This window comes from Hermetia illucens, chromosome 5, assembly GCF_905115235.1.
Source record: "Hermetia illucens chromosome 5, iHerIll2.2.curated.20191125, whole genome shotgun sequence".
NCBI classification, from domain to species: domain Eukaryota; kingdom Metazoa; phylum Arthropoda; class Insecta; order Diptera; family Stratiomyidae; genus Hermetia; species Hermetia illucens.
In genome coordinates this window covers 9,032,883-9,058,396 of record NC_051853.1, presented here as the reverse complement: position 1 = coordinate 9,058,396, position 25,514 = coordinate 9,032,883, and the positions used below count along the sequence as shown (strand labels likewise).

Here is a 25,514-nt window from a genome sequence, read left to right as displayed (position 1 = left end):
TCTAGTCGAAACGAAATGGGTTAGCATGCCATTGTCCAAATACTTTTACAGAAATAAATCTTTTCTAGGAAAATATAATATAAAAGTGGTCGGATCCAGCAGAGACGCAACACTTAGAAGACGATTAGGAAAAGAAAAGGACCCATTAACGGAAGAAGAAAAAAGTAGAATATACAAAATCATGATTGCGATATGTTTTACATTGGCCAAACAAAACGCTTAATCACGACGTGTTTCCAAGAACACATACAGGAAGTAGACAAGGGGGAAAGACAAGGAACCAACATGGTGGGATCATCGGTAACTATGCACCTCATTGAGGAGGGGCATTCTGTGACGAGGTCAAATCTGGAGCTGGTACGACAAGTGAATAAATCGAAACAATTGTATGCGGGGGAAAAAATAAAAATATTTACAGGATAAGGAAAAACACCTAGTTCTTTTCTTAACTTATATACATTTGAATTTTTGGTTCCAGTTCACTATAAAGGAGATATATTTCCCGCCAGTCATCCACCTTTTTTTAGAAAAGTCCTCTTTGACCGCAAAAAACAAATATAAACGATTATCAAATTCGCAATTGCAAAGGATTAATTTCGACACTGTCCATCCGATCACCATGAACATTGGTCTTCTTCTTTTTCTTCAACTTTTGTTCCCTTCACAAGCGGGGTCGGCTCGTTGTGATCGGTTTCGCCATTTGGCTTTATCGAATGCCTGATCTGGGTGCAATCTCGAGGCTTTCAAATCCCCATCTAGTGTATCAAGCCACCGTTGTTTAGGTCTGCCTTTTGGTCGTTTACCATCGACTTCGATGTTGAGACCAATCTTGGCAAGTGAATTCTCGTTGGTACGAATTGCGTGACCATACCATCGAAGACGCCTCTCTCGCAACTTTTCCACGATCGATGCAACCCCATAACGATCGCGGATATCCTCATTTCGGATGTGATCTAAACGTGTGACGCCACTAGTCCAACGTAGCATCTTGGTCTCTATTACCGCAAGATGCCGTTCATTGTCTTTTATAGTTGGCCAACACTCAGAACCATAGAGAGCGACCATTGCTTCGGCCGGCCGTTTGGTCGTTTCGGATCGTGATTGAGCAATTGAACCCAGCGCACGAGTTCTTCTGGCACCAAGTGTTGTCGTAAAGCATACCAGATGAGTTCGTGTGGTACACGGTCAAACGCTTTCTCTAGATCCAGAAAGGCAATGTAAAGAGGGCGATGCTTCTCACGGTGTTTCTCCATGAGTAACCGCGCATGAACATTAGTGTATATATGTATTTTTCAATGGAAAATATTTTGGTCCAATCCAAATTATTATAGATCGCCACTAGATGGCTTTGCAATAGATCAACCTTTACACCATTCACCCGATTACCATAAAAATCGGAGTACGTTGAATTTTCAGTCGAGGAGGGTGAGGAATTTATAGAAGCGAAAGGGGCAATCCTGATGATAGCGCCCCCCCCCCCCCCGCGGTTAAAAAATTATGACCCTGGTTTTTCTTATGTCGTCATGGATAGGAGAAAGGGTGGAGGGGGTATTCAAGAGGAAGGTCCCACTCTCTAGCCACGTTAAAAAATTGCGACGGAGTTCCCCGCTTAGAAAGTTATGGTGCTATGGGGACTCTTTGCATGTCAAAACGGTAGGGTTTAACTTTGAACCCTATCCACTTCGGCGGAAATTAGTAGTGAGTTTCTCTCTCCAAGCCCGTTGAAAAACACCGCGATCACCTCCCCTTAAGAAGTAGCGGCGCTTCAAATGGAGGACATTTTGATATCATCATAGTAAAATTTGGTTTGTTAGCGCCACCCCTGTAAAGGGAGGTAATATGGAGAAGGAAGAAAAAGGCTTCTCTGCAATCTTCCTTGAAAATTGCCAAATACCAATCCTACGAAGACAGCTCCTCATTGTTGCGTACCCAACAATTGTGACCCCACGTTGGGCGCCAACTCTGTTGCAGTGAGAGTCCAGCGTTTAATCTCCTTGGCACCAAAATAGTCCCCAAGGCTGCCAACCAACCAAACTCTCCTAACAGGTTTGCCAGTCGTGAACACCGACTGCGCCAGATAATATATGGAACCGGACGGAACGTGCTGGAGCTAACTCGAATGCTAGCAGTTCGGCGAGATGTGGGCCGGGGTTGTTGGTTCTCACATATTATCTCCCTTCTTTCTTCCCGAAAAAAAAAAAACAATTCCCCAGCCATGTAACGCGGCAAAGCAGAGGAGGGCGCCACACGGACAAATTTCCCTTCCGTGACAGAAGTTCGAAGACTCAAATTTGAAATTTAGAATTTTAATTTCAAATTAAAATAGAAGAGTTTAATACTAACACTAAGTGCCAAGCATTTAGGCTCGGATGATCCTACCTACTTAAAAACTAAAGGGGCATTGGTGGTGGTGGCCGGTGGTAGGTCAGTGGGAGATTCCGTCGAATACTCCCCACAACATCGAGCACCTATGCAGAATGATGTACTTCTGCATGGTTTGAACCAGACTGTGCGAAAGTCCCAGGACATCAAGGGAAGCCATCAGGGATTTAGGTACAATACCTGTAGCTGACAAAATTATGGGAACTACAACCACCCGCTCGAGACGCCAAATTTCTTTGATTTCCCGAGCCAATGGCTCATAGTTCACCTTCTTCTCCACGTATTTCCGTTCAATGTTGTTATTATGGGGGATAGCAACATCAATAATATACGCGGAGCGACCCGTCTTGTCAACTAACAGTACGTCAGGCTTGTTGTGTGCGGTATGGCGATTAGTCAGAACTTGCCGGTCCCAATACATGCTGTAAGCAGAACTATCAAGTACTGCTTGCGGCTCATATCGGTAAATCGGACATGTTCCCGTGATCAGCCCATGCTTATATGCAAGGTTTTGATGGATAACCTTACATACAGCATTATGCCTGGTGATGTATTGCACCGGTGCCATAACAGTACAGCCAGAAATGAGATGGTCCAACGTCTCTAACGCTGAACCACACATTCTGCACTGGTCGTTCTCCACCCGTTCTTTCATGATGAGCTTTTTATAAGCTCGGGTGGCGACCACGCCATCCTGAATGGCACACATGAACCCCTCCGTCTCAGCAAAGAGCTCCCCAGCACACAGCCATCTGTTCGACAGATGCAAATCGACAAATGGCTGCCAAAGACAATTCACGTGTTTACCGTGCATTGCCTTCGACTTCCATTCATCGATCCGCTCCTGGTCCGACTTCACCCCACTCAGAGGATTGAAGGATCGATCCTTCAAGTTAAGTGGAGTAAGTCCACAGTCTGCCTTACAGACAGCCGCATGCAAGGGACTCGCCTGCTCTTTGCTGTAAAAATAAGCGCGCAGCGAGTCGGCTTGACGATGATGTTGTGCCGCCACGTCAACCACGCCCCTACCTCCGATGTCACGAGGCAGGTTCATCCGCTCCACGGCAGACTTTGGATGATGCATTCGGTATTTGGACATAGTTGTCCGTATCCGCCGCTGGACGTTTTCCAGATCGGTTTTCGTCCACGGCAATATTCCGAATGCATAAGCCAGTGAAGGGATGGCGAATACATTCAACGCGCTCATTTTATTCTTCCCCGAGAGATGCGATTTCAGCATCAGCTTTACACGTAGCAGGGATTCGGACAGCAGAGCTTCCTTCAGATCACCAACTCGAGCATGGGTTCCTTGCAGAATTCCTAGGCACTTGTAGAAGTCTGTCCCGGTCATAGCTTCGATGTGGAGGGCACCAATGCTATGTCCGGCATGCGGCTCGTGATGCCCTTGGCGGATGGCTTGGATTCGACATTTGTCTAATCCAAACTCCATCCGAATATCACGGTTGAACATGTCGATTATTCGCAACAGACTTCTAAGATGGTTGTCAGTACCAGCATACAGTTTGATGTCATCTAGGTACATCAAGTGTGTCAGTTCGCACTTAGCACGTAGGCCATATTTTATTGCAAAACCATGCCCTCTAGCATCATTCAGTAGCCATGAAAGGGGGTTCAGTGCCATACAAAACCAAAGACGGCTCAATGAATTCCCCTGGAAGATGCCCCGCCGTATACGGATGGGCTCTGAGGTATTAGCACCGATAAGGTGGTATGCCACCCTTCCATGACTGTCGCCAAAAACTTTATTAGTTTCGGATCAATGCGATACAGATGTAGGATGTCGATTAGCCAGGTATGCGGAACGCTATCAAAAGCCTTGGCATAATCGATATAGCAACTGAAGAGGTTTCTTTGGCCTCTAGTTGCTTGTCCTACAACTACCGAGTCGATAATGAGTTGCTCTTTGCAACCCCTTGACCCAACTCGGCAGCCCTTCTGCTCCTCGGACAGAATGTTGTTGGTCTTGAGGTGCGCATTGATCCTTCCCCTAATAATGGACGTGATGAATTTGTAGAGGGTTGGTAAGCAAGTGATCGGTCTTGTGTCTGCGGGGTCCTGCACCGTGTCCTTCTTAGGGATAAGGTAGGTAATCCCCGCAGTGAGGGAAGGTGGAAATTCCTCCGGCCGACTCATGACCTCATTTATACTGCGTGCCAACCGACTGTGTACGCTGGTAAATTTCTTATACCAGAAATTCTGCACCCGATCCAGACCTGGGCTCCTCCAGTTCTTCGAGATGTTTATGGCTCGTCGAACTTCCTCTTCGGTAACATCCGCAAAATTCATGCCAGGTGTATTGGCAAGGCGGGTGCCTCCGGCGGTGATCCACTCAGCATGCTCAGCATGCTGCGCAGGTAACCCCCAAAGTCCACCCCAATACTCTTTCGCTTCCGTCACCGAGAGCTGTATTATCTGGGCGCTCTGTTGGGATTCGTTGAGAGATCTAAAAAAGCTCCGGTGGTTCCTCGCGTATGTTGAATTCTGGACACGTCTGGAATAACTTTCGCCATACCGTCGTAACCGACTGCATATGACAGAAAGTTTCTGTTTTAGTGTGTCCAGAATTTCAACAACGGGTGTCTCACAGGGGATGGCATAGTTCCGGTAAACCCTCTGCACTTTGTTTCTCACCCGTCGGCTGGCACTGCCAGTGCTGATCTGAATCAGTCTAGCAATGTCCTGCCTTAGTGAGTCCCGCCGACGTTCTAGACGAATTTTCCATGGTGGATCTCTTTTGTCACTCAAACCAATGACGCGAAAGCGAATCTTCTGACCGTGCAATCTGATAGCCGCAACTGCACCACAATACACAAGTGATTGTAGTTGCAGCAGCGACATATCAGCACACAGTCGAGATGCAATCTCATCATTGATTTGAGATAGAATTCCCGGAGTTGCTGGAGATGCATAGAGCCTGGGAATACCTGGTCTATGCAAAGGATCCATATCCGAGAATTCTATACACGCTCTTTGGAATTCGTCCCAAACCTCAGCTGGACGGTGGAGAAGAGTGTTTCGGCGAGTACTGAACCTGTTGCCTGCAGTGCGGCGTGGTGTTGTTGATGCCGCCGCCTCTGCCCCCATCGACTCGAACACGTTCCCTGATGGTGGCCGGGATTGTGTCGCTGCGAGTAATAAAGCGGTACTGGTCTGCGACTCGCTGCACAGTCATATGCACGAACTGCGGGAAACGCTCGACGAATCTCTGGTGCAACAAGGGGCGGTAAGATGTTGTACCCGCTCCTGCCGTTATTTCGTAGTAGGAGCGGATGATGAAGAGGTTCATTTCTTCAGTCCATTTCATCCGCTTCCTACGCGAACCTGCTGAAGTGGTCGCCACAGATTGTGGCGAAACAGCTGCAGCAGGCGGAACTGTGCTCCTGGTCGTCGTGGCGCCTAGACGTCGAACCGCCCCACGACTAGCGTTTTGAATTGGCACAGAATCGGCAACTTTGGTATATTATAACTTTATTAATAATAGTGCGATTTCCAATAAACTTGGTTGGATCATGCTCTATATTATAGTCTACAAAAAATGCTGCAAAATTTAATGATTCTGGGATGAACTTAAAGGGGGTTTTACAGTCAATTACTAAACATTATAGTAAGATACTATTATTAACTTTATTTGAACAGATATCGATATGGAGGATATTTGGAAGCCTAGGTACAGTGGCACCCCTTCTGATCTTTTTAAGATTTTTCGATTGAGTGTTTTCTGAGAATGGGTCCTTGAAAGAAATCATCACTTTCGACACCCCGCACCCCTCACCTTTCCAACAAATGTCAAAACTAAGATTGGCGTCAGAAATTACTAACCCCACATAACTCACGTGACTATATTTGGTGAAAAAAATGAAATATCGAGGGCCACATAGAAAAACAAGGTGAAGTTGAAATGCGGTTTTGTTAGAAATCAGATGCGCGATTTTAGACTCCATTTTAGGGGTAGGCTAAGTTTTTCACTTTTTCCTCCTTCTGGATCCACTCCGTATATGGTCTCATTATCTAAATGAATAAATAAATAATTCATGAGACAGTTTTCGAGTCAGCCATGATAAGAACTAATGTACAATAAATAAATGAGGCCGTCCAAACTTATTATCCTAGACAAATTATCTAAATTTCCTAAATCTTCTGCGAAAATAGCTGCACGGAATTATTTACCACAGTTTAACCACCGAACTAAATTAGCTAAATATAATACGTTTTAATCAAAGGATGCTTTCTGTAGTATTCCTTTTCCCTGGAACAATCTACCTTTGATTTGGCTGACCTTCGAAACTTTAAAGGCATTTCCCGTTTCTGTTGATTCTAATGAGCATAATTGGAGGTTGCACTATAATCACATCAATTAGATACGTTTAAATATTCTCTTTAGACATCAAAGGTTGATTTGAATATAAAAGATTGTTTTTCGGGTTCGATAGCATTCTACAAGATGTTTGCCCCACGGCCGGCGCGTAGTCCCAGTTTTTCGTTCCCCGTGCAATGTAATTGGTTGAAATCAAATGGATCATGGCCAGTTCGCAAGGACAATACTGCTTTTGGATTTTTCTACTATTATTGGTCGATTTTCGTAATATTGTTGGTGGCGGCAACGTGTACATTTCAAGTGTGGTATATGGTTGATAATATTGGTGATATTTTGAAAGTGACTGAGAATTGTTGCACCTCCTTTATGGGGTTGCATACGCTGTTGCGATTGATACATATGTGGTTCAAAAGGAGACAGATGAAAACTTTAATGGCAAACTTTACTCAACATATTTATGTAACAACGTACGTTTTTAAGGTTTTGTGCAAACACAAAACCTTATTAAAATCGGTTTACTGTCTGTCTGTCTGATTGTCTTTTTTTTCCGCAGGTTCCTGCCACACGGTTATGTGGGACTCTTACCCACTAAAACCACCTCTTTCTTCTTCCACTCTCCCCGCATGACTCCCATTTGGTATTACGTCGCGGTGCTGGATCAGAATTTATTCTGCGCTCATGTTAATATTCGTGTTCCTCTCGCGTTGATTCTTTCGGATGACTTCTTCCTGCCTAACCTTCTTTTCGATGGCTGCAATCACTTTTTCGACTTCGGTCCACATTCCCTTGGCTTTCACCATAAGTTCCATGATATTTTCGGGTGTAAAGTGCGCCCCGGTTGTAGCTTCTAATGTAGCCCTTTGGGCTTCGAATCTGGAGCAATGAAAAAAGACGTGTTCTGCGTCCTCTGCAATATTTGGGTACTTTGGGCAATATGGCGAATCATCTAGCCCAAATCGATACAGATATGCTCGATGGCCTCCGTGTCCGCTCAAGAACTGAGTTAGGTCGAAACCTACTTCGCCGTGGGGTCACTCGATCTATTTCCGAATATCCCATATGATTTTGTGAGTCCAGCGGCCTTTTTCTGACTCGTCCCACTTCTCTTGCCATTCCGCGACAGTCTCAGTTCGTGTGAACTGTCGGCGACGGGCAGGAGATTCTCCGGTGAGGTACGTTCGGTCGTAAAGTCGCTGTACTTCTTTCGCCAGAATCTCAATCGGGACCATTCCTGCTATCACGCAAGCTGCTTCATTAGATATTGTTCTGTAAGCGCAACATGTTCGGAGTACACTTATGCGATACGCAACTCCAATCTTTCTCTTATTTGCTATATTTCCCAGTGCATCTGCCCATACTGGGGCTGCATACAGTAAGATCGAACTGACTACCCTCGAAATAAGGAGTCGACGATTCGGCCTGGGCCACCTATATTTGGTAGCATTCTCGCAACCAGCGCTCCGATGTTATATGCTTTGGTTGCTGCACCCTCCACACGCAATCTGAAATTTAACCTCTGGTCAATCATTACACCTAAGTACTTAAGTGCAGGCTTGCAATGAATTGTTTGCTTTCCAACTTTGATCGTCACGGAAGTGCACTTTTTCCGCTTGGTAATAAATACTACTTCCGTCTTATGCTCTGCGAGCTGTAGACCAGCATTCTCTAACCAGTATTTAATCTCATAGATGTTTCATTTGGATAAAGCTCGACTTCTTCGAGAAGGCGTGCAACAACCGTCACACCAATATCGTCTGCGAAACTAATGGAGGCCACACCAGTAGGAAGGTCTAACGTCAGTACCCCGTTATACATAATAATCCACAAGAGTGGCCCTAGGACAGACCCTTGTGGAACTCCGCATGTCGTTTGGTATGATTTCCTTCCTTCATCTGATTCGCAAGCACAGAATCCTATCGATCAGGAAGTCGGCAACGATACGCATCAGGAACTTCGCCATGCCTAAGTTGATTAGGGACTCAAGTATCTATCGGAATTGAAGGCATTCTTCACATCAAGTGTAATCATTGCACAACATTTGCCCTCGTCAAGTGCGGACTTAGTTGTGTTTGCTACTAGGACAAGTGCATCCGTTGTAGACCTCCCCTTTCGAAAACCGAACTGATTTTCGGAGAGACCGCCATCCTTTTCGGCAATTCGAATTAATCTGTTATAGATTACTCGTTCGAATAGTTTGCCAGTATTATTTAGAAGGCATATCGGCCTGTAGGACGAAGCTTCACCCAAAGGTTTGTTTGGCTTGGAGACTAGAATTAAGTTCTGCTTCTTCCATTGTGTAGGAAATGCTCCTTCTTTAGGGCATGTGGTGAACGCCTCGGCAAACATATTTGGAGCTATTTTGACTGCTGCCTTGAGAGCTTTATTGGGGATGCTATCCAAGCCAGGTGCTTTATTTCCAACTATTTTATCCGCAGCTTCGAGGACCTCTTTTTCGCTTACCATGGGAACTTCGGCGGTGTCTATCTCGACAGTGGGAAGGTTAGCGGTACTCACATTCTGTGGGAAAAGATCCGTTACTATTTCATCAAGCAGAGTAGGGGAAGAGATCGGTGGGGAGCGTTTGCCTTTAATTTTTGATATTATGGTTTTATAGGCGCCACCCCAGGGGTTCGTGTCGCTTAAAGTGTTCGCTTTTGCTTTTCATGATGGCCACATGTAATTTCTTCCGAGCGTTTTTATATTCTTCATGTAGTTGCTCGTATCCAGATCGGTTTCTATTTCGCTGACTGCGCCTTCTGGCCTTGAGGCAGGCCTTGCGGCATTCTCCGATTTCAGAATTCCACCAAAAGTTCGGAACTCGCTTCTGTGATACAACATACCTTAGCATGGATGCGTCACATGCTCCTCGCAACTTTTCGCCAATCTGTAAAGCTTTATTTTCTGCGCTTCCTTTAAGCGCTGTATTTTGCTGCAGAACTTCTTCGAAAATCTCTTCGTCAAACTTATTAGCTGCCCACCTGTCAGCTTTTAGCACGTTGCCAACTTATGATGTTTCTCAAAAACTTTCTTCTCCTTAAAGTATTTTTATTTTTTTAACGTATACTGAATATTTCAATTTCACTTTAATTATGAAGGGCGATACAAAACAGATGGTAAGAAAATTAATGTGTTCACCGCCGCGGTTGGAAACAGAAGAGCCCGGGTTATTTCCATGCGGTCCTTACTGTCCCAACCAACGGCATTTTTCCACCGCTAATTCTCCACTCCCTTGGTGCGCTCTGAAATGCGTGAGTGGAGAGTTCCGCGCCATCTACCCGTCCGCATCCGCAACATTCGAAATAAATTTCGAATGCTGCAGATCCTGCCGCGCCATATCACTCCGCCCCCAGACGAAACCTAGGGGGTTTCGGCGACGGATCCCGGAACTTCGTTCCCCGTTAATCCACAAAGTGGACACGACGCTGCTTCGGGGCGCACACGGGTTTCAGTCTGGACAAAGAGACCGCCTTTTTGTGTCCACCGATCTCGAGCTGGAAGAAATGTTCTCCCCTCTCGAGAACGCGGTACGGGCCCTCATATGGAGGCTGCAGCGGCTTCCGGACGACATCCGTCCTGACCAGAACGTGCGTGCATGTGTCCAGTTCCTTGGGCGAACAGGCAGGTGTGGGCGAGTGTCGAGTGGGTGGTGGCGTTTTGATGCGTCGGAGATTGTCCCTCAGCAGACGCACCAACCCCGACTCCGTGAGACCCGATCTCTTGTCGAAGACCGGATCGCTTGGGAGTCTTGGGTTCTTCCCGTACCCCGGCATCATCGATTATATCCACAACCTCTCAAACACTGGCGGCAGCAAATCCCTCCCGCATCAATACATACGGATACAGGCAAGTGGACGTGAGTCTTGGCTTGCGTAGGACGTTTTCGTGGCGTTTCATCCTGGCGGATGTCAGCTTCCCCATATTAGGCGCAGACTTCTTGTGTCACTATGGGTTGCTGGTGGACTTGCAAAATAAGTCCCTTATAGACCCCACAACCAACCTTAATTCGTCGGGCCAAATGGTATCTCACGCTGACAATAACCTTTCCGTTCTTTTGGAAGACATCATCGACTCTCGTGTTCGGACACTCCTCCAAAAGTTCAGCCAGATTACTACCGAGTGTAGTCTCTCGAAACCAGTGAAGCACAATGTGCAGCAGCACATAAATACTACTGGTTCCCCGATTTTCTCGAAGGTGCGTCCTCTACCACCCCAGAAACTGGCTATTGCGCGGAAAGAATTTGAACAACTTGTTCAACAGGGTATCTGCAGGCCCTCAAACAGCTGTTGGTCTTCCCCTTTACATATGGTCCCTAAGCCAAATGGCGAATGGCGTCCCTGTGGGGATTACAGAAGGCTAAAGGCACAGACTGTTCCTGACCGATATCCGATTCCACTCATCCACGACTTTGCGCATCACCTCGCGAATTGCCGCATCTTTTCGACCTTGGACTTAACCAAGGCATATCACCAAATCCCAGTAGCTCCTGAAGACATTCCAAAGACGGCAATATGCACACCCTTTGGACTCTTCGAGTTCACCCGAATGACTTTCGGATTGTGCAATGCGGCGCAAACCTTTCAAAGGTTCATTCACTCAGTCCTGCGAAACCTCGATTTCTGTTTCGTCTATTTTGATGATGTTTTGGTCGCTTCTTCCACTGAGTCTGAGCACTTAGCCCATCTCGAGTGCATTTCTCAACGTCTCCTTGAGGCCGGTTTAGTCCTAAACGTTGAGAAATGCAAATTCCTTCAACAACAGGTGAGATTCCTCGGCCACTCCATTTCCTCTGAAGGAATACAGCCCGACCCAGACAAGGTGCAAGCAATCACAAGCTTCCCGCGTCCAAAAACAGTGAGGGAGTTGAGGAGATTCTTGGGCATGCTAAACTTCTACCGTCGTTTCCTGCCCAAGGCCGCCCATCACCAGTCCGTTTTGAACGCGTACTTGTCTGGCCCCAAAACAAAAGACACACGAGAGATTGTGTGGTCTGAAGAGGCTGTCCGCGCGTTCAATAAATCCCGACAGCAACTGGCTGATGCTACACTTTTGGCATTTCCTCAGCAAGATGCACCCCTAGCCGTTTTTGTTGATGCCTCTGATATCGCAGTAGGTGCTGCCCTTCACCAAAAGGTGGATCAAGTTTGGCAGCCGTTGAGCTTCTCCTCGAAACAGTTGAATCCCGCTCAACGGAACTACAGTACCTACGATCGCGAACTGCTCGCCGCGTACTTGTCCATCAAATACTTCCGTTTCTCCCTAGAAGGCAGGCCGTTCACAGTGTTCACGGACCATAAGCCTCTCACTTATGCTTTGAAACAAAAGCCCGACAAAGCGTCCCCTCGTCAGCTTCGACACCTGAGCTTCATAAGTCAGTTTACCTCAGACATCCAGCACGTGCCCGGCAAGGACAACATAGTTGCTGACGCTTTGTCTCGTGTCTCCGAGGTTGACATCCCCGCCTCACTCGATTTCTCGGCTATTGCCAAGGCGCAGGAGGATGACGCAGCACTCCGTCTGCCTCAAGCTCTCGTCCGAGACCGTTTCATTCGTTTACCATGCCTGATTTAAAAAATGACGGCCTGGTGGTCGCTATGTGTACATTCATCACTGACATACCACTGCAGATCCTTAGCTAAAACATCGCTAACAAAAGTGATATCTACCACGGACCCCATTTCTCTCTTACGGAAAGTGTTCACGCATCCAGTGTTAGCAACTACAAGATTCAGACGAGAAAGAGTTTCGTGTAATATACGTCCTCTTGCGTTCATTTCTTCAGCCCATGCGTTGAAATCTCCAGCCACTATCTTAGGGCTATGGTTGTGTGCATCTGTTGCTAGTCGCTCCATCAAAGAATGGAACTCCTCTGTCGTGAGGCTTGGAGCCGCATAACAGCTGTCTGTCTGTCTGTCCGTCACACGCATTTTTCTCGGAGACGGTTATAGCGATTGACACCAAATTTGGTACAAAGGTGGGAACTGTGAACGCTCACGCATACAGTGAGTTACATCCTTTTACGTAGAATTTAAGGGGGGTCCCTATACATGCAAAAGGGGGTGTCAAATTTTTTTCCATCAAATATAGCCATGTGGGATATCAAATTAAAGGTCTCGATTAGTACTTTTCAAAGTCGGTCTTAGTTTTGACATTTGTTGGAAAAGTGGGGAGTGCGGGGGTTGAAAGTGATCACTTCTTTAAGGGGCCATTCTTAGAAACTACCCAACCGAAAATTCTGACAAAAATCAGGAGGCTGTCACTATATGGTGCTGGGCTCCGAAATGGAATTACAAAAAACTCCGAAAACTCTCGCAAAAGGAAAGGGCTCTCGATACCTTAATTTTCTGATTACTCGTAACAACACAAATCCCCTCATGTCTTATACGCCCAGTTCCTGGTGTACAACTCGTTCATGGATTATCTTTTTCTTACAGGATTACAGATGCTAAAATCAAAGCGCAATGCAACAGGGAGCTAGTGGTATACAGCGTCATGTCGGCGATGCTTTTCAGTTTAATTTGTATGTACTGCATTCTGCCCCTTGCAGAATTGTTTTCGGACCTGAATGCTCCAGAACGGCCTTTTCCTTATAAAATGGTCTTCCCCTATTATGCTCAGCGGGGAGCCCCCTATGTCATCACTTACATCTATACCGCCTTTGCTGGTTTCGTTGCGGTAACGACTCTTTTCTCCGAGGATAGTCTTTTTGGATTCTTCATAATACACACATGCGGACGTTTCAAAGTGTTACATAAGCAAATAGAGCAAGTCCTGCCAAGAAGTTATAGTTCCGCGTTTGATAAGTATGGAGAAGATGTAACGGAGAAGGTGGTCCAAAACGAATATAATCTCGAATTGAGGAGGATCATCAGAGCGCACAACGTCTTGATTAAGTATTAATAACATGCTTCCTTACGTCTTCTTCATATTTTCTGAAATTATGGATTTTTTTTTCAGATTTTGCATGGATCTTGATGATTTTTGCAGTCCATACTTGCTAGCGAACTTCCTTATTAGTTCGTTCTTAATTTGTGTGGTTGGCTTTCAACTTTTTACTGTTCGTAATACAACTTGGTCACGTTGAATCATTATTTCAATTACGATTTCTCTTCCAGGTTAAGATGTCACTGGTCAACTTAATCAAATTCGGGGTATACATAATTTCGGAACTTTCTCAGCTCTTTATAATTTGCTGGAGTGGGGATAAACTAATAAATAATGTAAGGAGTTGAAAATCAATACTGAAAAGTAACCTTGCATTTAATGGTTAATTGTAGAGTATGGACACGGCTTGGAAACTATACTCCTGCAATTGGGAAGGAACATCAATGAGCTTATACAAAGGCAGTGGAAGAAATGGAAAGGAGGAGTACAGGTGTCCTTCTGATATTGAATTCATGAAGCGTATGATCCTAGTAATGCTTAGATCTCAAAAACCCCTTCGAATTACAGCTTTGAAGTTCTCGGTTCTGTCACTGCAGAGTTTTACAAAGGTGAGAACAACTGAAATTTATTTGAATTGAATTTCTCCAGAAAAGACGATCTGAGTCTTATTTGAAGAAAGGGAAAAAGTCATGAAATAGCCAAGTTGCATATAGTTTGCCAGTAACTACAGCTAACAATGTGAGCACCATACCTAACTCGCCTCAGTTGATTAATCGCCCGCCTTTGTATGCCATACACTATTCCAGTGCAACTATTAAAGGTCGCATCAAACTTAAGGTGCGTCCAAGCCAAATTATCCTTAACAATCGCCTTCCATCCGAGATACACCTTCCCTACTCAGCATCGGCTGCGCTAGACAACTCCGACGATCGTCCTACTGATGCCTGCCACCGTCGAACCGCAGAACACACCTGCCGTCATCCCGAACCCATGTCGTTCCAGCGGCCCCTGCTGAATATTGGCACACTAGCGAAACAACTATTCGTGTCGATACTAGCTTACTATACCGCTTCCGACGAAATTCTAGCCTACATCAGAAGCAAGGCCAGCTCAACTCCGCCACCTCTCTAGTGCGTGAAGCTGATGAAGGATGCCTCTCCCGACCGAGTGATAGCTTCCTGCAAAGTTATGTACATATTCCCATGACTTCGACGCTACCGTCCAATCTTCCTTTCGGCCACAAGGGTTCTTCATTAAGCCTTATCAGAGAATCAAGCTTCGAGAAAATTTCCGGCCTGCCCGCTCGCCTCGTCGACCTTGAATGATTTTCATAATTTAAGACTTTTTTTTACCAAAATGTAAGGATTCTAAGGAATAAGCTGTTAAGTTTCAAGTTATCTGCCTTAGCATTCCAATAACATGTCACCTGTATTGCCCTGTGGGTTGGCGTTTAAAAATAATACGATCAAAGGCTTCCTTACTTGTCGTAAGAGGCGACTAAAAGGGAAACAAATTTGTGGGCTAGCAACGTGCAAATTTTGGATCTCCGAAACGTCAACAACACCTCGGATGGAGGGGTAGGTAGGTAGGTATCAGTGGCCGCTCCGAGGAGCCCAATTAGCGCTTTGGTGCGCCGTTTTGATGCCACAAACTCCTAAGACCGTGACTGTTGTTATAGGAACAGGGAAGCAGAGTCCAGCTGGCTCGGATCCTCAGAGCCAGCCCGTAGCATTCACGAAGGAAAGCAGCTCTCCGACCCTCTCTCACGGAGGTCCCCAAAGAATGGTTTACCCAGTGTCCGCAGCCTGACTCGATCCAGAGCTGGGCAATCGCAGAGAAAGTGTATGAGGGTTTCCCTTCCTTCTCCGCAGCTTCGGCAATGCGAGTTGTAGGGTAAGCCAGTGCCCCGTGCAGACCGCCGTAATCGTGAATGCATTTGCACGCGTCTGGCACAGGAGCTCTCGTGATCGGGCTATGTTATAAGCGGGCCAAATTCTCCTTGATTTGGCACAGCTTGTAAGCCTTCGCCATCTCAGGCCCGCGGCTGCTAGGTAGTGCGAGTAGACTCGGCCCCCGACAGCCGCTAGCGGAACACCGACTGTATTCCCCGAGGGACTGCCAAGAGCAGAACCTTGCCCGGCCAATCCGTCAGCCCGCACATTCCCCTCTATGTTCCTATGCCCGGGAACCCAGAGAAGAGTGATCTTGAGCGTGCCGCCCAGATGGTTGAGCGTGTCTCTGCACTGCCCCACCAACCGGGAAGATGTCGTCGTTGAATACAAGGCCTTGATGGCCGCTTGGCTGTCGGTCAGAATGGCTATGTTACGCTTGGGGCTCGAATCACGCTCCAGCCATCGACAGACTTCCAATATCGCCAGTACTTTCGCCTGGAATACACTGGCGAAACCTGGGAGACCATACGATTTGGATACACCGTGTGTATTCGAGAAAACCCCCGCGCCGACTCCATAGGCCATCTTTGATCCGTCCGTAAAAAATACCGTGTCATAGTCTTGCAACACGCCGCCGGTCTTCCACTTTGCCCTGGTTGGAAGGTCCACAGCAAAGTTTCTCGTGAAGTTCAGCTTGCGTGTGACATATTCCGTGGGGGATGCCCAGATTTCTCGAGGTATTTCATCTAAAATGTTGCTGTGACCGTAGGACTTCGCTGCCTAGCATCCGGACTCACGTAGTCTGACGGCACTGCACGCTGCAACATATTTGATGTGGAGGTCTAGGGGGAGGAGATGCAGGAGTACATTGAGAGCATCTGCCGGGCAGGACTGCAGAGCCCCCGTAGCACCTGCACACGCGGTTCTTTGAATCCCATTAAGCTTCGTTCTATTGTATTTCTTCTTCAAAGCCTGCCACCATACAATAGATCCGTACGTCAGGATCGGACGCACTACAGCCGTGTACATCCAGAGAACCATCCTCGGCCGGAGACCCCATTTCTTCGCAAAGGTTCTCTTACAGGCATAGAAGGCTATATAGGCCTTCTTAACCCTCAGTTCTATGTTCAATCTCCAATTTAGCTTAGGATCCAGGATTACACCCAGATACTTTACATTAGAGGAAAGAACCAATCTTTGTTCATTCAGCCGTGGTAGATGGAATTCAGGTATCCTTGTCTTGGTGGTGAACAGCATCAGTTGCGTTTTGGTTGGGTTTATGCTGAGTCCGCATCTTGCGGGCCACAGGCACACCTTTGGCAACGCTCCTTCCATGATGTCGCTCATAATGGACAGAAACATCCCTGATACTAATATCACCAAGTCGTCGGCATACGCCACCACCTTCACCCCGCTGCTGTCCAATGTACGTAAAATTTTGTCCATTACTATTAACCAGGGCACCGGTGAGATAGCACCACCCTGGGGCGTGCCTCTGTTCACAGCTCTGGTCAAGTGGTTGCCTCCCAGATCCTCCAATCCAATACCGATCAAGGCTTCCTTGATGGCATTGGTACTAACGTTGTTAAAAGCTCCCTCTATATCCAAGAAGGTAGCAAGGGTATATTGCTTGTATTGCAGCGACCGCTCAACCGTGCCAATTATCTCGTGGAGGGCGGTTTCTGTGGATTTTCCTCTTCCTCGGATGGAGATTGACTTCACGGAAACGACCTTTGGCTATTGAAAACCGACTGTGATTATGACTTGCGGTTTCGTCCAGGGCAGAGGCATCAGACGCTGCCTGACCTCTCCCCTGGGAGTAGCGTGACCGAAGTGGTTACAACTTGGCATTTACTCCTTTACATCAATTCAAAAACATGACATGTGTATGAATTATAATGAACACAAAAACCGCCTTGTACGATCTGCCAGTGCTCGCTTTTCTCCAACTTGAACGGGAATTTCAGCGATATAAACTGAAAATTTTGGGCCTAAGCGAAGTAAGATGGTGGGACTCAGGAGAGTACTTCTTGCGGTCATGGCGGTAATAACGGTAATAGTAGGAGGTTCGTGAATTTATGCAACTTCCATCGCCTCGTCATTGGTGAGACACTGTTCAACCACAGAGCCTGCCATAAGGTCAGTTGGATTTCAAATGACCGAGACTGCACGAACAATCAAGTAGACCACTTCACAATCAGCAGTAGATCCAGGAGATGTCTTCTGAATGTACGTAACAGGAGAGTCGCTGTTGTGTCTGCCACTTCTAACAGGGTTGGGGAGCTGTGACTTCCTAAGTTCAACATCGACCGCTTGTACAACCCAGCTGTCGCTGGACAATGGGAGGGCTATTTTGCTAATCGAACAGCAGATCTACTAAGTAACGTGCCTGAGAATATCAATGAGCATTGGGGCGCCATCAAAAATGCTCTTTTCCCGGGTGCTGCACAGGTAGTCGACTACGTCCCGAAAGTGTGTCATAAGATCTGGCTGACTGCGGAGTCGTGAAAGCTGATCGGTGAGCAGAAGGGGTAGAAGGTTTTACTGATCGATGGCGGACGTGACGCGCTCGAACTCCGATCATCATCATCAACGGCGCAACAGCCGGTATCCGGTCTAGGCCTGCCTTAGCAGGGAACTCCAGAAACCCTGGTTTCGTGCCAAAGGTCACCAATTCGATATCCCTAAAAGCTCTCTAGCGTCCTGAACCACGTCATCGCTCCATCTCAGACAGGGTCTGTCTCGTTTTCTTTTTATACCATAGATATTGCCCTTATAGACTTTCCGGGCTGGATCATCCCCATCCATACGGATTAGGTAACCCGCCCACCGCAACCTGTTGAGCCGGATTTTATTCGCCTGCTAGTCGTCAGGCATTGATTCGCTGTCCCACACCTTGAGTACAAGTTGATGGACGACTCCATATTTAACCAATTCGGCTGTAATTTCATCGGCTCTTGGCATTCCATTGCTAGCTTACATTAATCGTTGAACCAGCCATTCCGACTTTTCTTACGGCTGCGGTCAAGTATGTTTGTGGCCGTATCAATGATAACGTTTTTCAGGCGGTTGCGAAGAACATTTGTTGATGCTTCATCTCCAGGACATCTGTTAGCTGCGGTTATTGCGGCATCCATTTCCCGCTTATAGGTATTACGGAGGGTTGTGTTGTGAATGCCTTCAGTATTCACTCTAACCTCATTGTCAGAGGGAATGGTAATTCGAGCCCGGAGCACTATGTCAACGAGATAGTGATCCGAGTCTATAATTTATTTAATTGTGCACTACTTTTTTCATCATCATCATTGACTTTCCGTTGACCTTTTTCCTTCCCCTCTCACTTCTAACTTTTCCTTAGTTTGCCTTCGGAAAACAATTTTCGTTCCGCCACAAAGGACACTACGAGACCCTAGCACTTCGCAATTACTCCTGTTCGTAGCGATAGCGGTCAACTAAGTTCTCAGTTCCTTACATTCATCGATCCGCCTTGGGATGTGGCCGACAAATTCGTTCCGACCAGAGAAGACAAAGACATTTTTAATGGCGCCCTAGGGCTCATCACTAGTCTCGGACGGGTTGCTTAAAATTTGTGTCACTTGCACACGCAACCAACGGTAAGTGATATCCCTTTCGAGGCTAATGTCAACACCTCTTCTATTACACACATTCAGAAGAAAACTCGTAAATCTATTGCTGATCGCGGTATGGTCGATCTGATAGTTCGTTGCCAGGCAGTTGAAAACCAACTACAAATATTTCATCGGTCTTCGGCACCGAACGTATCAGACACAAAAGTATCCTTGCATATATTCACTATGCTAGTGTTCATACTTACCAGCAGCTAGCGTACGTATCCAGCTCGGAGCGTGGCTGATACAGACACAGGCAAGTATGAATACTCGCATAGTGGAAGTACAAGTATGGAAAAATACGTTTGTGTCTGGCTCGTTCTGTGCTGGACACGCTACCTGCTGAATAGTATGAACACTTTCGTCGGTGTCAGCACAACAGATCTCTCCGCCTATAGCAGAGACAGCAAAGTAGTGCTAATTTGGCTTGATTTTGGGGACCAAATATCGCCTTCCACAGGCTGGCAGTTGCGTTGGTATGTTCTGAATAGGTAACCATGACGGACAGGCTTTATCAAGACGACACCACTTATCATCTTTTTATCTTATGGTTAAACGTGTGAATGTAGAAACGTATCGAAAGCGGAGGCGGCAAATTTCCTTTAATTTATGCCAAAAAATCGACACTTGATCGGATCAACTGCAAGCCTGCACAAACCCAGTCAACCACTGTATCCACACCACGTTTGAATTTTCGACGACTTGTTGAGCTTTGGCAAGCGCATGGATACAAATACATGCCCGAAATGCTCTGCCCCTTTTAAGGTTTTGTGTGAAACAAAGCTCTGTCTGTCACACATATCTTAGGAACGGTTACTCCCATTGATTCAAAATTTGGTAGTCGGGGTGTAACATTTTTTTCACCAAGTATAGTCGTGTGGGGTATCAAATGAAAGGCCTCGGTTAGTACTTTATGAAGCTGATATTAATTTTGACATTGGTGACAAAGTGGAGGAGTGCGGGGATCCGAAAAGGGTTAGCTACTTCAATGATCCGTTCTCAGAAACTACCCAACCCAACTATCTGAAAAAATATGATGTTCCATGCACATGGTTCCTAGGCCTCAAATTACTCTCCATACCGATACCAGTTAAAGTTAATAATATAATAGTATATTAGCATATTTAATATTTAATTGACTGTGAGTCCCCCTTAAGTTTATCCTAGAATCATTAACTTTTGTGGTAATATATGCATGCTTTACTATAGAGCATGTTACTGAGAACTTTGGTGGAAATTGCATTATTACTAACAGAGTTATAATAGATCAAAATTGTTACTTTTGTGCAAATTTCTTCCATTCCAAGACTTCGAAACTCAGTACCATACTGAAGTGAAAGGTCTGGCAAACTAAACGCAAAAACGTTACGAGTTAGGTATGATACAAATAGGACGATTGCCCACTCAAATGTGCTTATGTAAGCAATACACAAAATCTTTTATGATGCGTTCAGACATCAATTTTATTATGATAAACAGTAAATCTCCATTGCTTACTGAGGTTTGCAAGAATATTTTATATCAATGAAATTAGTAAATAAACTATTGGCATGTCTATCTTTTCGCAGATACTCAGTACATCAATGTCTTATTTTACCCTCTTACAAGCAGTTTATGGTAAAGAATGAACACCTCGTCAGGATGTGATATTTGACTAGTCAAATATAGTTATGGAAGGAAGTAAATGAGAACTAACAACTACGATTTTCGATCTTCATTTGGTTTACGAAAATTTGCAGCCATTTTTAAAATTTTGCAGTACATGTTGGTTTGATCTTTAAAAACCTGGATTTTCGACGACTTCTAAAGTGGATTTTCCCTTTAACAATTAGAAAATATGAAGTAGTAAAATATGAAGAAGCACACTCCATAGTAATGTAAAGGAATCGTAGACGTAATTATATCACAGATTAGAAGAAATTAAAATAAAAATTGTAATAAAATTTATATGTAATACTTTGGGAACCATTCACACAAAGAAATACATTTATTAATTAGCTAAAAGATTGTTGTTTAAATGTTTTCTCTTCGCCAATGAGTGGCTTTTTTTTAAAGGCAATGTACCCCTCGACCGTCGCTTCGCCAGGGACGATATCTAGGGGAGGTGGGCCAGTTTCACGAAATCCAAGAATTTTTACACTACGACTTTGGCAACGCGAGAATCTAACGAAGGAGCGCTTAAGAATTGAGAATTTCCACGGCCCTCGAATGATAAAAATGGGCAAAAAGGGAAAACCGTCGGATTTCTGCGGGCGACATTTAGTACAAAAGGGGAGGCGGCCCAGATTCAGGAAATGCAAGAATTTTTGCACTACGGCATCGGGAAGGCGAGATATCGCGCAAGCGGGCCTGATGAGAGTCGAAGGAAATTGAAAATCGTGAAAAGGGGCAAAAACTGAAAATCGTTAGATTTCTATGGGCTATACCTCGTTCGAAAGGAGACGCGGCCCAGATTCAAAAAATGCAAGAATTTTTACACTTCGACCACGGGAGGGCGAGATATCGTGGAAAATCCACCGCAAACGGGCCTGGTGAGAATCGAGAAAATTGAAAATCGTGCTTCCTATAAAAAGGAACTCTTGCGCAGAACAATACAGATCCCAATTGACCTTCGCAAAAAATTTTATTTAATTATTATTTTACAATTTTACTCGGTCGGGAGATTGCACACTACGTCCGCATAGTTTGCTGGTCGAGATCGGAGAGAGCGATTTTTCACTGGACCGGTTGCGAACCAACGGAATTTTCACTGTTGGTTCTCCGCCTAGGCGGCGAGTTCGAATCTACAACGGGGAGCGCCGGCGGCGTCATTTATCTGTTCGCATTAACAACATTCAAAATAAATTTCGAAGATTGTTAACCCTGCTCCGCCCCCAGATGAAACCTAGGGGGTTTCAGCGACTGAACCCGGAACTGCGTTCCCCATCATTCCGCGAAGCGAAAACGAAGTTGTTTTGGGGCGCACACGGGCTTCAGCCTGGATAAGGAGACCGCCCTCCTGTGTCCCCCGATCTGGAGCTGGAAGAAATGCTCTCCCCGCTCGAGAACACCGTACGGGCCTTCGTATGGAGGCTGCAGCAGCTTCCGGATGGCATTCGTCCTGACCGGGACATGCGTGCACGTGTCCAATTCCTTAGGTGCGCAGGCAGGTGCGGACGAGTGTCGGGTGGAGGGCAGGCGCAGCAATTCGGACTCTGTGAGAATCGGTCTCTTGTCGAAGACCGGATCACTTAAGTGCCTTGGGTTCTCCCCGTATACCAGCTCCGCGGGGCTGGCAGGTTGTTCGTAGGCCGAGTAGAACGAGAGGCAAGACTTGAATCCAGAACGAATCGTCGCGTGCCATAATTCTAGCATCTCATTGGATTGCGGGTAGTATGCCGTAGTCCGCTGGCGTTTGAAACCCAGGAGTTTGCGTAACTCCAAGAAAAGGGTGGACTCAAATTGCATTCCCTGATCAGTGATGATCACTGCAGGGACACCAAAGCGAGGAATCCAGTCTCGACAGAGGGTTTCGGCACAAGATTGCGCGGTAATGTTCTTCAGAGGTATTGCCCCAGGCCACCGCGTAAACCTGTCGATGATTGTAAGGCAATACTTGAAACCGTGCGAGTCTCGCAAAGGGCCTACAAAATCGAGGTGTATAGTGTGGAACCGCTTGGTAGTGCGGGAGAATGAGACCACTTCTTTCTTTACATGCCTGATGACTTTACAGTTCTGGCATGCGATACACTCTCTGGCCCAGGAGTTGACCTCCTTATTCATGGAGAGCCAGAAGTATTTTCCGATAACTAGCCAATTTGTTGTCCTGATGCCTGGATGCGCTACGTCGTGAACTGGTCGGCTCTGAGCTGCTGAAGTCCCTCTGGCTACAACGACTCCCGGAGAGCACCCGCCCCATCTTGGTCTGCGAGGACTCAGGATCGCTTGAGGTGTTGGCCGACAAGGTCCAGGAGGTGTATACGAGTTTTGTTGTGGCCTTACGACTCGCGAAAAAAAAAGAAGTTGTCCAAATTTCACTTGTGATAATCCACAATTAAGAAAAACAAACACTTTGTACTTTACACAATTTATTAATAAAACGATTTCAAAATTCCACGGACACCATTACAGCTAATGGTATCGAGAACGGACTGCGAGAAACCACATATCAGTCGCTAATTTATTCAAAATAAAGTGCTGACCTGTCGTCTGCATTTTTGCCATATTGTGGAATTTTTATAAAGGGTCAAATTGCAAGCTGCTTACTCAGCTGCATGTGCAAGGTGTTGCATTGCATTTGCTAGTATTTCATTATACCTAGACTGATATGTGACTTCTCCCCCCTTTGGATTAGAATTCTCCTGAATTCTATTATCTAAAACTATTTTACACTGTTTTTCTTTCCTCAGGTAGGTAAAAATTCCGTATGCTAAAATTGTCAGGATCACTATAAAACTTATATTAAATATATATGAATTTTTTTTATGAAAATATAGTTCTTTAATTTGTTGGATATTATTTGTATGTTTTACAATGAGTTCATCCAGGGTGATTTTGTCGTTAAAGTTTGTAAAATTTTCGCTTGATGGATAGTAAAATCTTTCATTAAATATTTGTTTTGTATTTGAAAAGTAGTGATCCAGAATCTTAATTGAGCAATTATTAAAATGGATTAATGCATTCTGCTTAATTACTTAGCTTCTTTCATCACAATTTTGATGTAAGTTCAAATTGTATCCATTTTTAATCAAAAGGGTTTCTTCATCAATTTCTACAATCTCTGTATTATTATTTCGTATTAATTCACAACTTTGACTATATAAGCAATGTTTACTTACATCTAATTCGTTTAATGTTTTCAAATTTTCGTATCTAAATACAATGGTTTTATATGTAAAGATTGTTTCAGATGGGAAGTCAATTTCTTTTTGGTTTTTATTCGGCAAAGCGACAATTCTTTTGAGTTGTACCGTTACAAAATTGGTAGGAATCTTTAATGCAAAAATTAAAAGGTTATTCACAGATTTCGTTACTCCCAACTTTATATATTGTAACTTGTGTACATCGATATTAAATTTTTTAATTTCCTCATCTGTCAAAATATTCGGGTGTAGGATGCCGTATCTTTTTTCTTCAGCCTTTGTCCCGTTCACAAGCGGGGTCGGCTCGTCGTGATCGGCTTCGCCATTTGGCTCTATCGAATGCCTGATCTGGGTGCAATCTCGAGGCTTTCAAATCCCCATCCAGCGTATCAAGCCACCGTTGCTTAGGTCTGCCTTTTGGTCGTTTACCATCGACTTCGATGTTCAGACCAATCTTTGCAAGTGAATTCTCGTTTGCACGAATTGCGTGACCATACCATCGAAGACGCCTCTCTCGCAACTTTTCCACGATCGGTGCAACCCCATAACGATCGCGGATATCCTCATTTCGGATGTGATCTAAACGTGTCACGCCACTAGTCCAACGTAGCATCTTCGTCTCCATTACCGCGAGACGCCGTTCATTGTCTTTTATGGTCGGCCAACACTCAGAACCATAGAGAGCGACTGGACGGACGACATTGCGGTAAATTTTAGATTTGGGACGTTCGTTGATACGTCTGTCACAAAGGTTGCGTTAATGCGTGAAGCAATTTCATAACGCAGCTCTCCATTGGCTGATAGCGTTGACCCGAGGTATTTAAATCGCTCAGTTCTGGGCAGATCACTGCCGCTGACAGTGATTGTGCCTGTTTCATGGGGATCGGTCGTCAAAAATTCAGTTTTGTTTAAATTCAATCTGAGACCGTGTTGCATGAGGCGATCATTCCATTTTTGAACAAGTTGTTCCAGATCATTTTTGCTATTAGATGCTAGGAAAACATCATCTGCATAAAGCAGTGTGTAGGGCGCTGGACGTTGGATATCCCATGTGACGGTGTCCATAACAAGGACAAAGAGGAGTGGTGAGAGGGCACTTCCTTGATGAACTCCAACAGAGACACGAAGCGGTTTTGATACACCCGCCATACTTCGAACTTTACTTTTCGGATCGTGGTAGAGCAATTGAACCCAGCGCACGAGTTCTTCTGGCACCAAGTGTTGTCGTAAAGCATACCAGATGAGTTCGTGTGGTACACGGTCAAATGCTTTCTCTAGATCCAGAAAGGCAATGTAAAGAGGGCGATGCTTCTCACGGTGTTTCTCCATGAGTAACCGCGCAGCGTGTATTGCGTCAGTAGTTCCGCAGCTCTTGACAAATCCGGCTTGATTCACGGTTATTTCAACGATTTCGCGAATACGGTTGTCAAGAATGCGTTCAAAAATCTTCATGGTATGAGAAAGTAACCGGATCGGACCGTAATTTGAACATTCTGCTGGGCTACCATTCTTTTTCCATATTGGAACAGTGGTACTTTCTTGCCACTCAGA

At 45.5% G+C, this 25,514-nt stretch overlaps 1 protein-coding gene across 1 annotated transcript; it reads left to right on the top strand.

Annotated features, from left to right (window-relative positions):
- The first annotated feature begins 6,844 nt into the window (after positions 1-6,844).
- Positions 6,845-21,126, top strand: LOC119658237 (odorant receptor 13a). Its single transcript, XM_038065514.1, has 6 exons — positions 6,845-7,185; positions 13,151-13,609; positions 13,674-13,773; positions 13,832-13,936; positions 13,994-14,209; positions 20,691-21,126. Exons 1-6 carry the CDS (start codon positions 6,845-6,847, stop codon positions 20,748-20,750), a joined length of 1,281 nt encoding a protein of 426 aa, XP_037921442.1. The 3' UTR covers positions 20,751-21,126.
- The last annotated feature ends 4,388 nt before the right edge of the window (positions 21,127-25,514 follow it).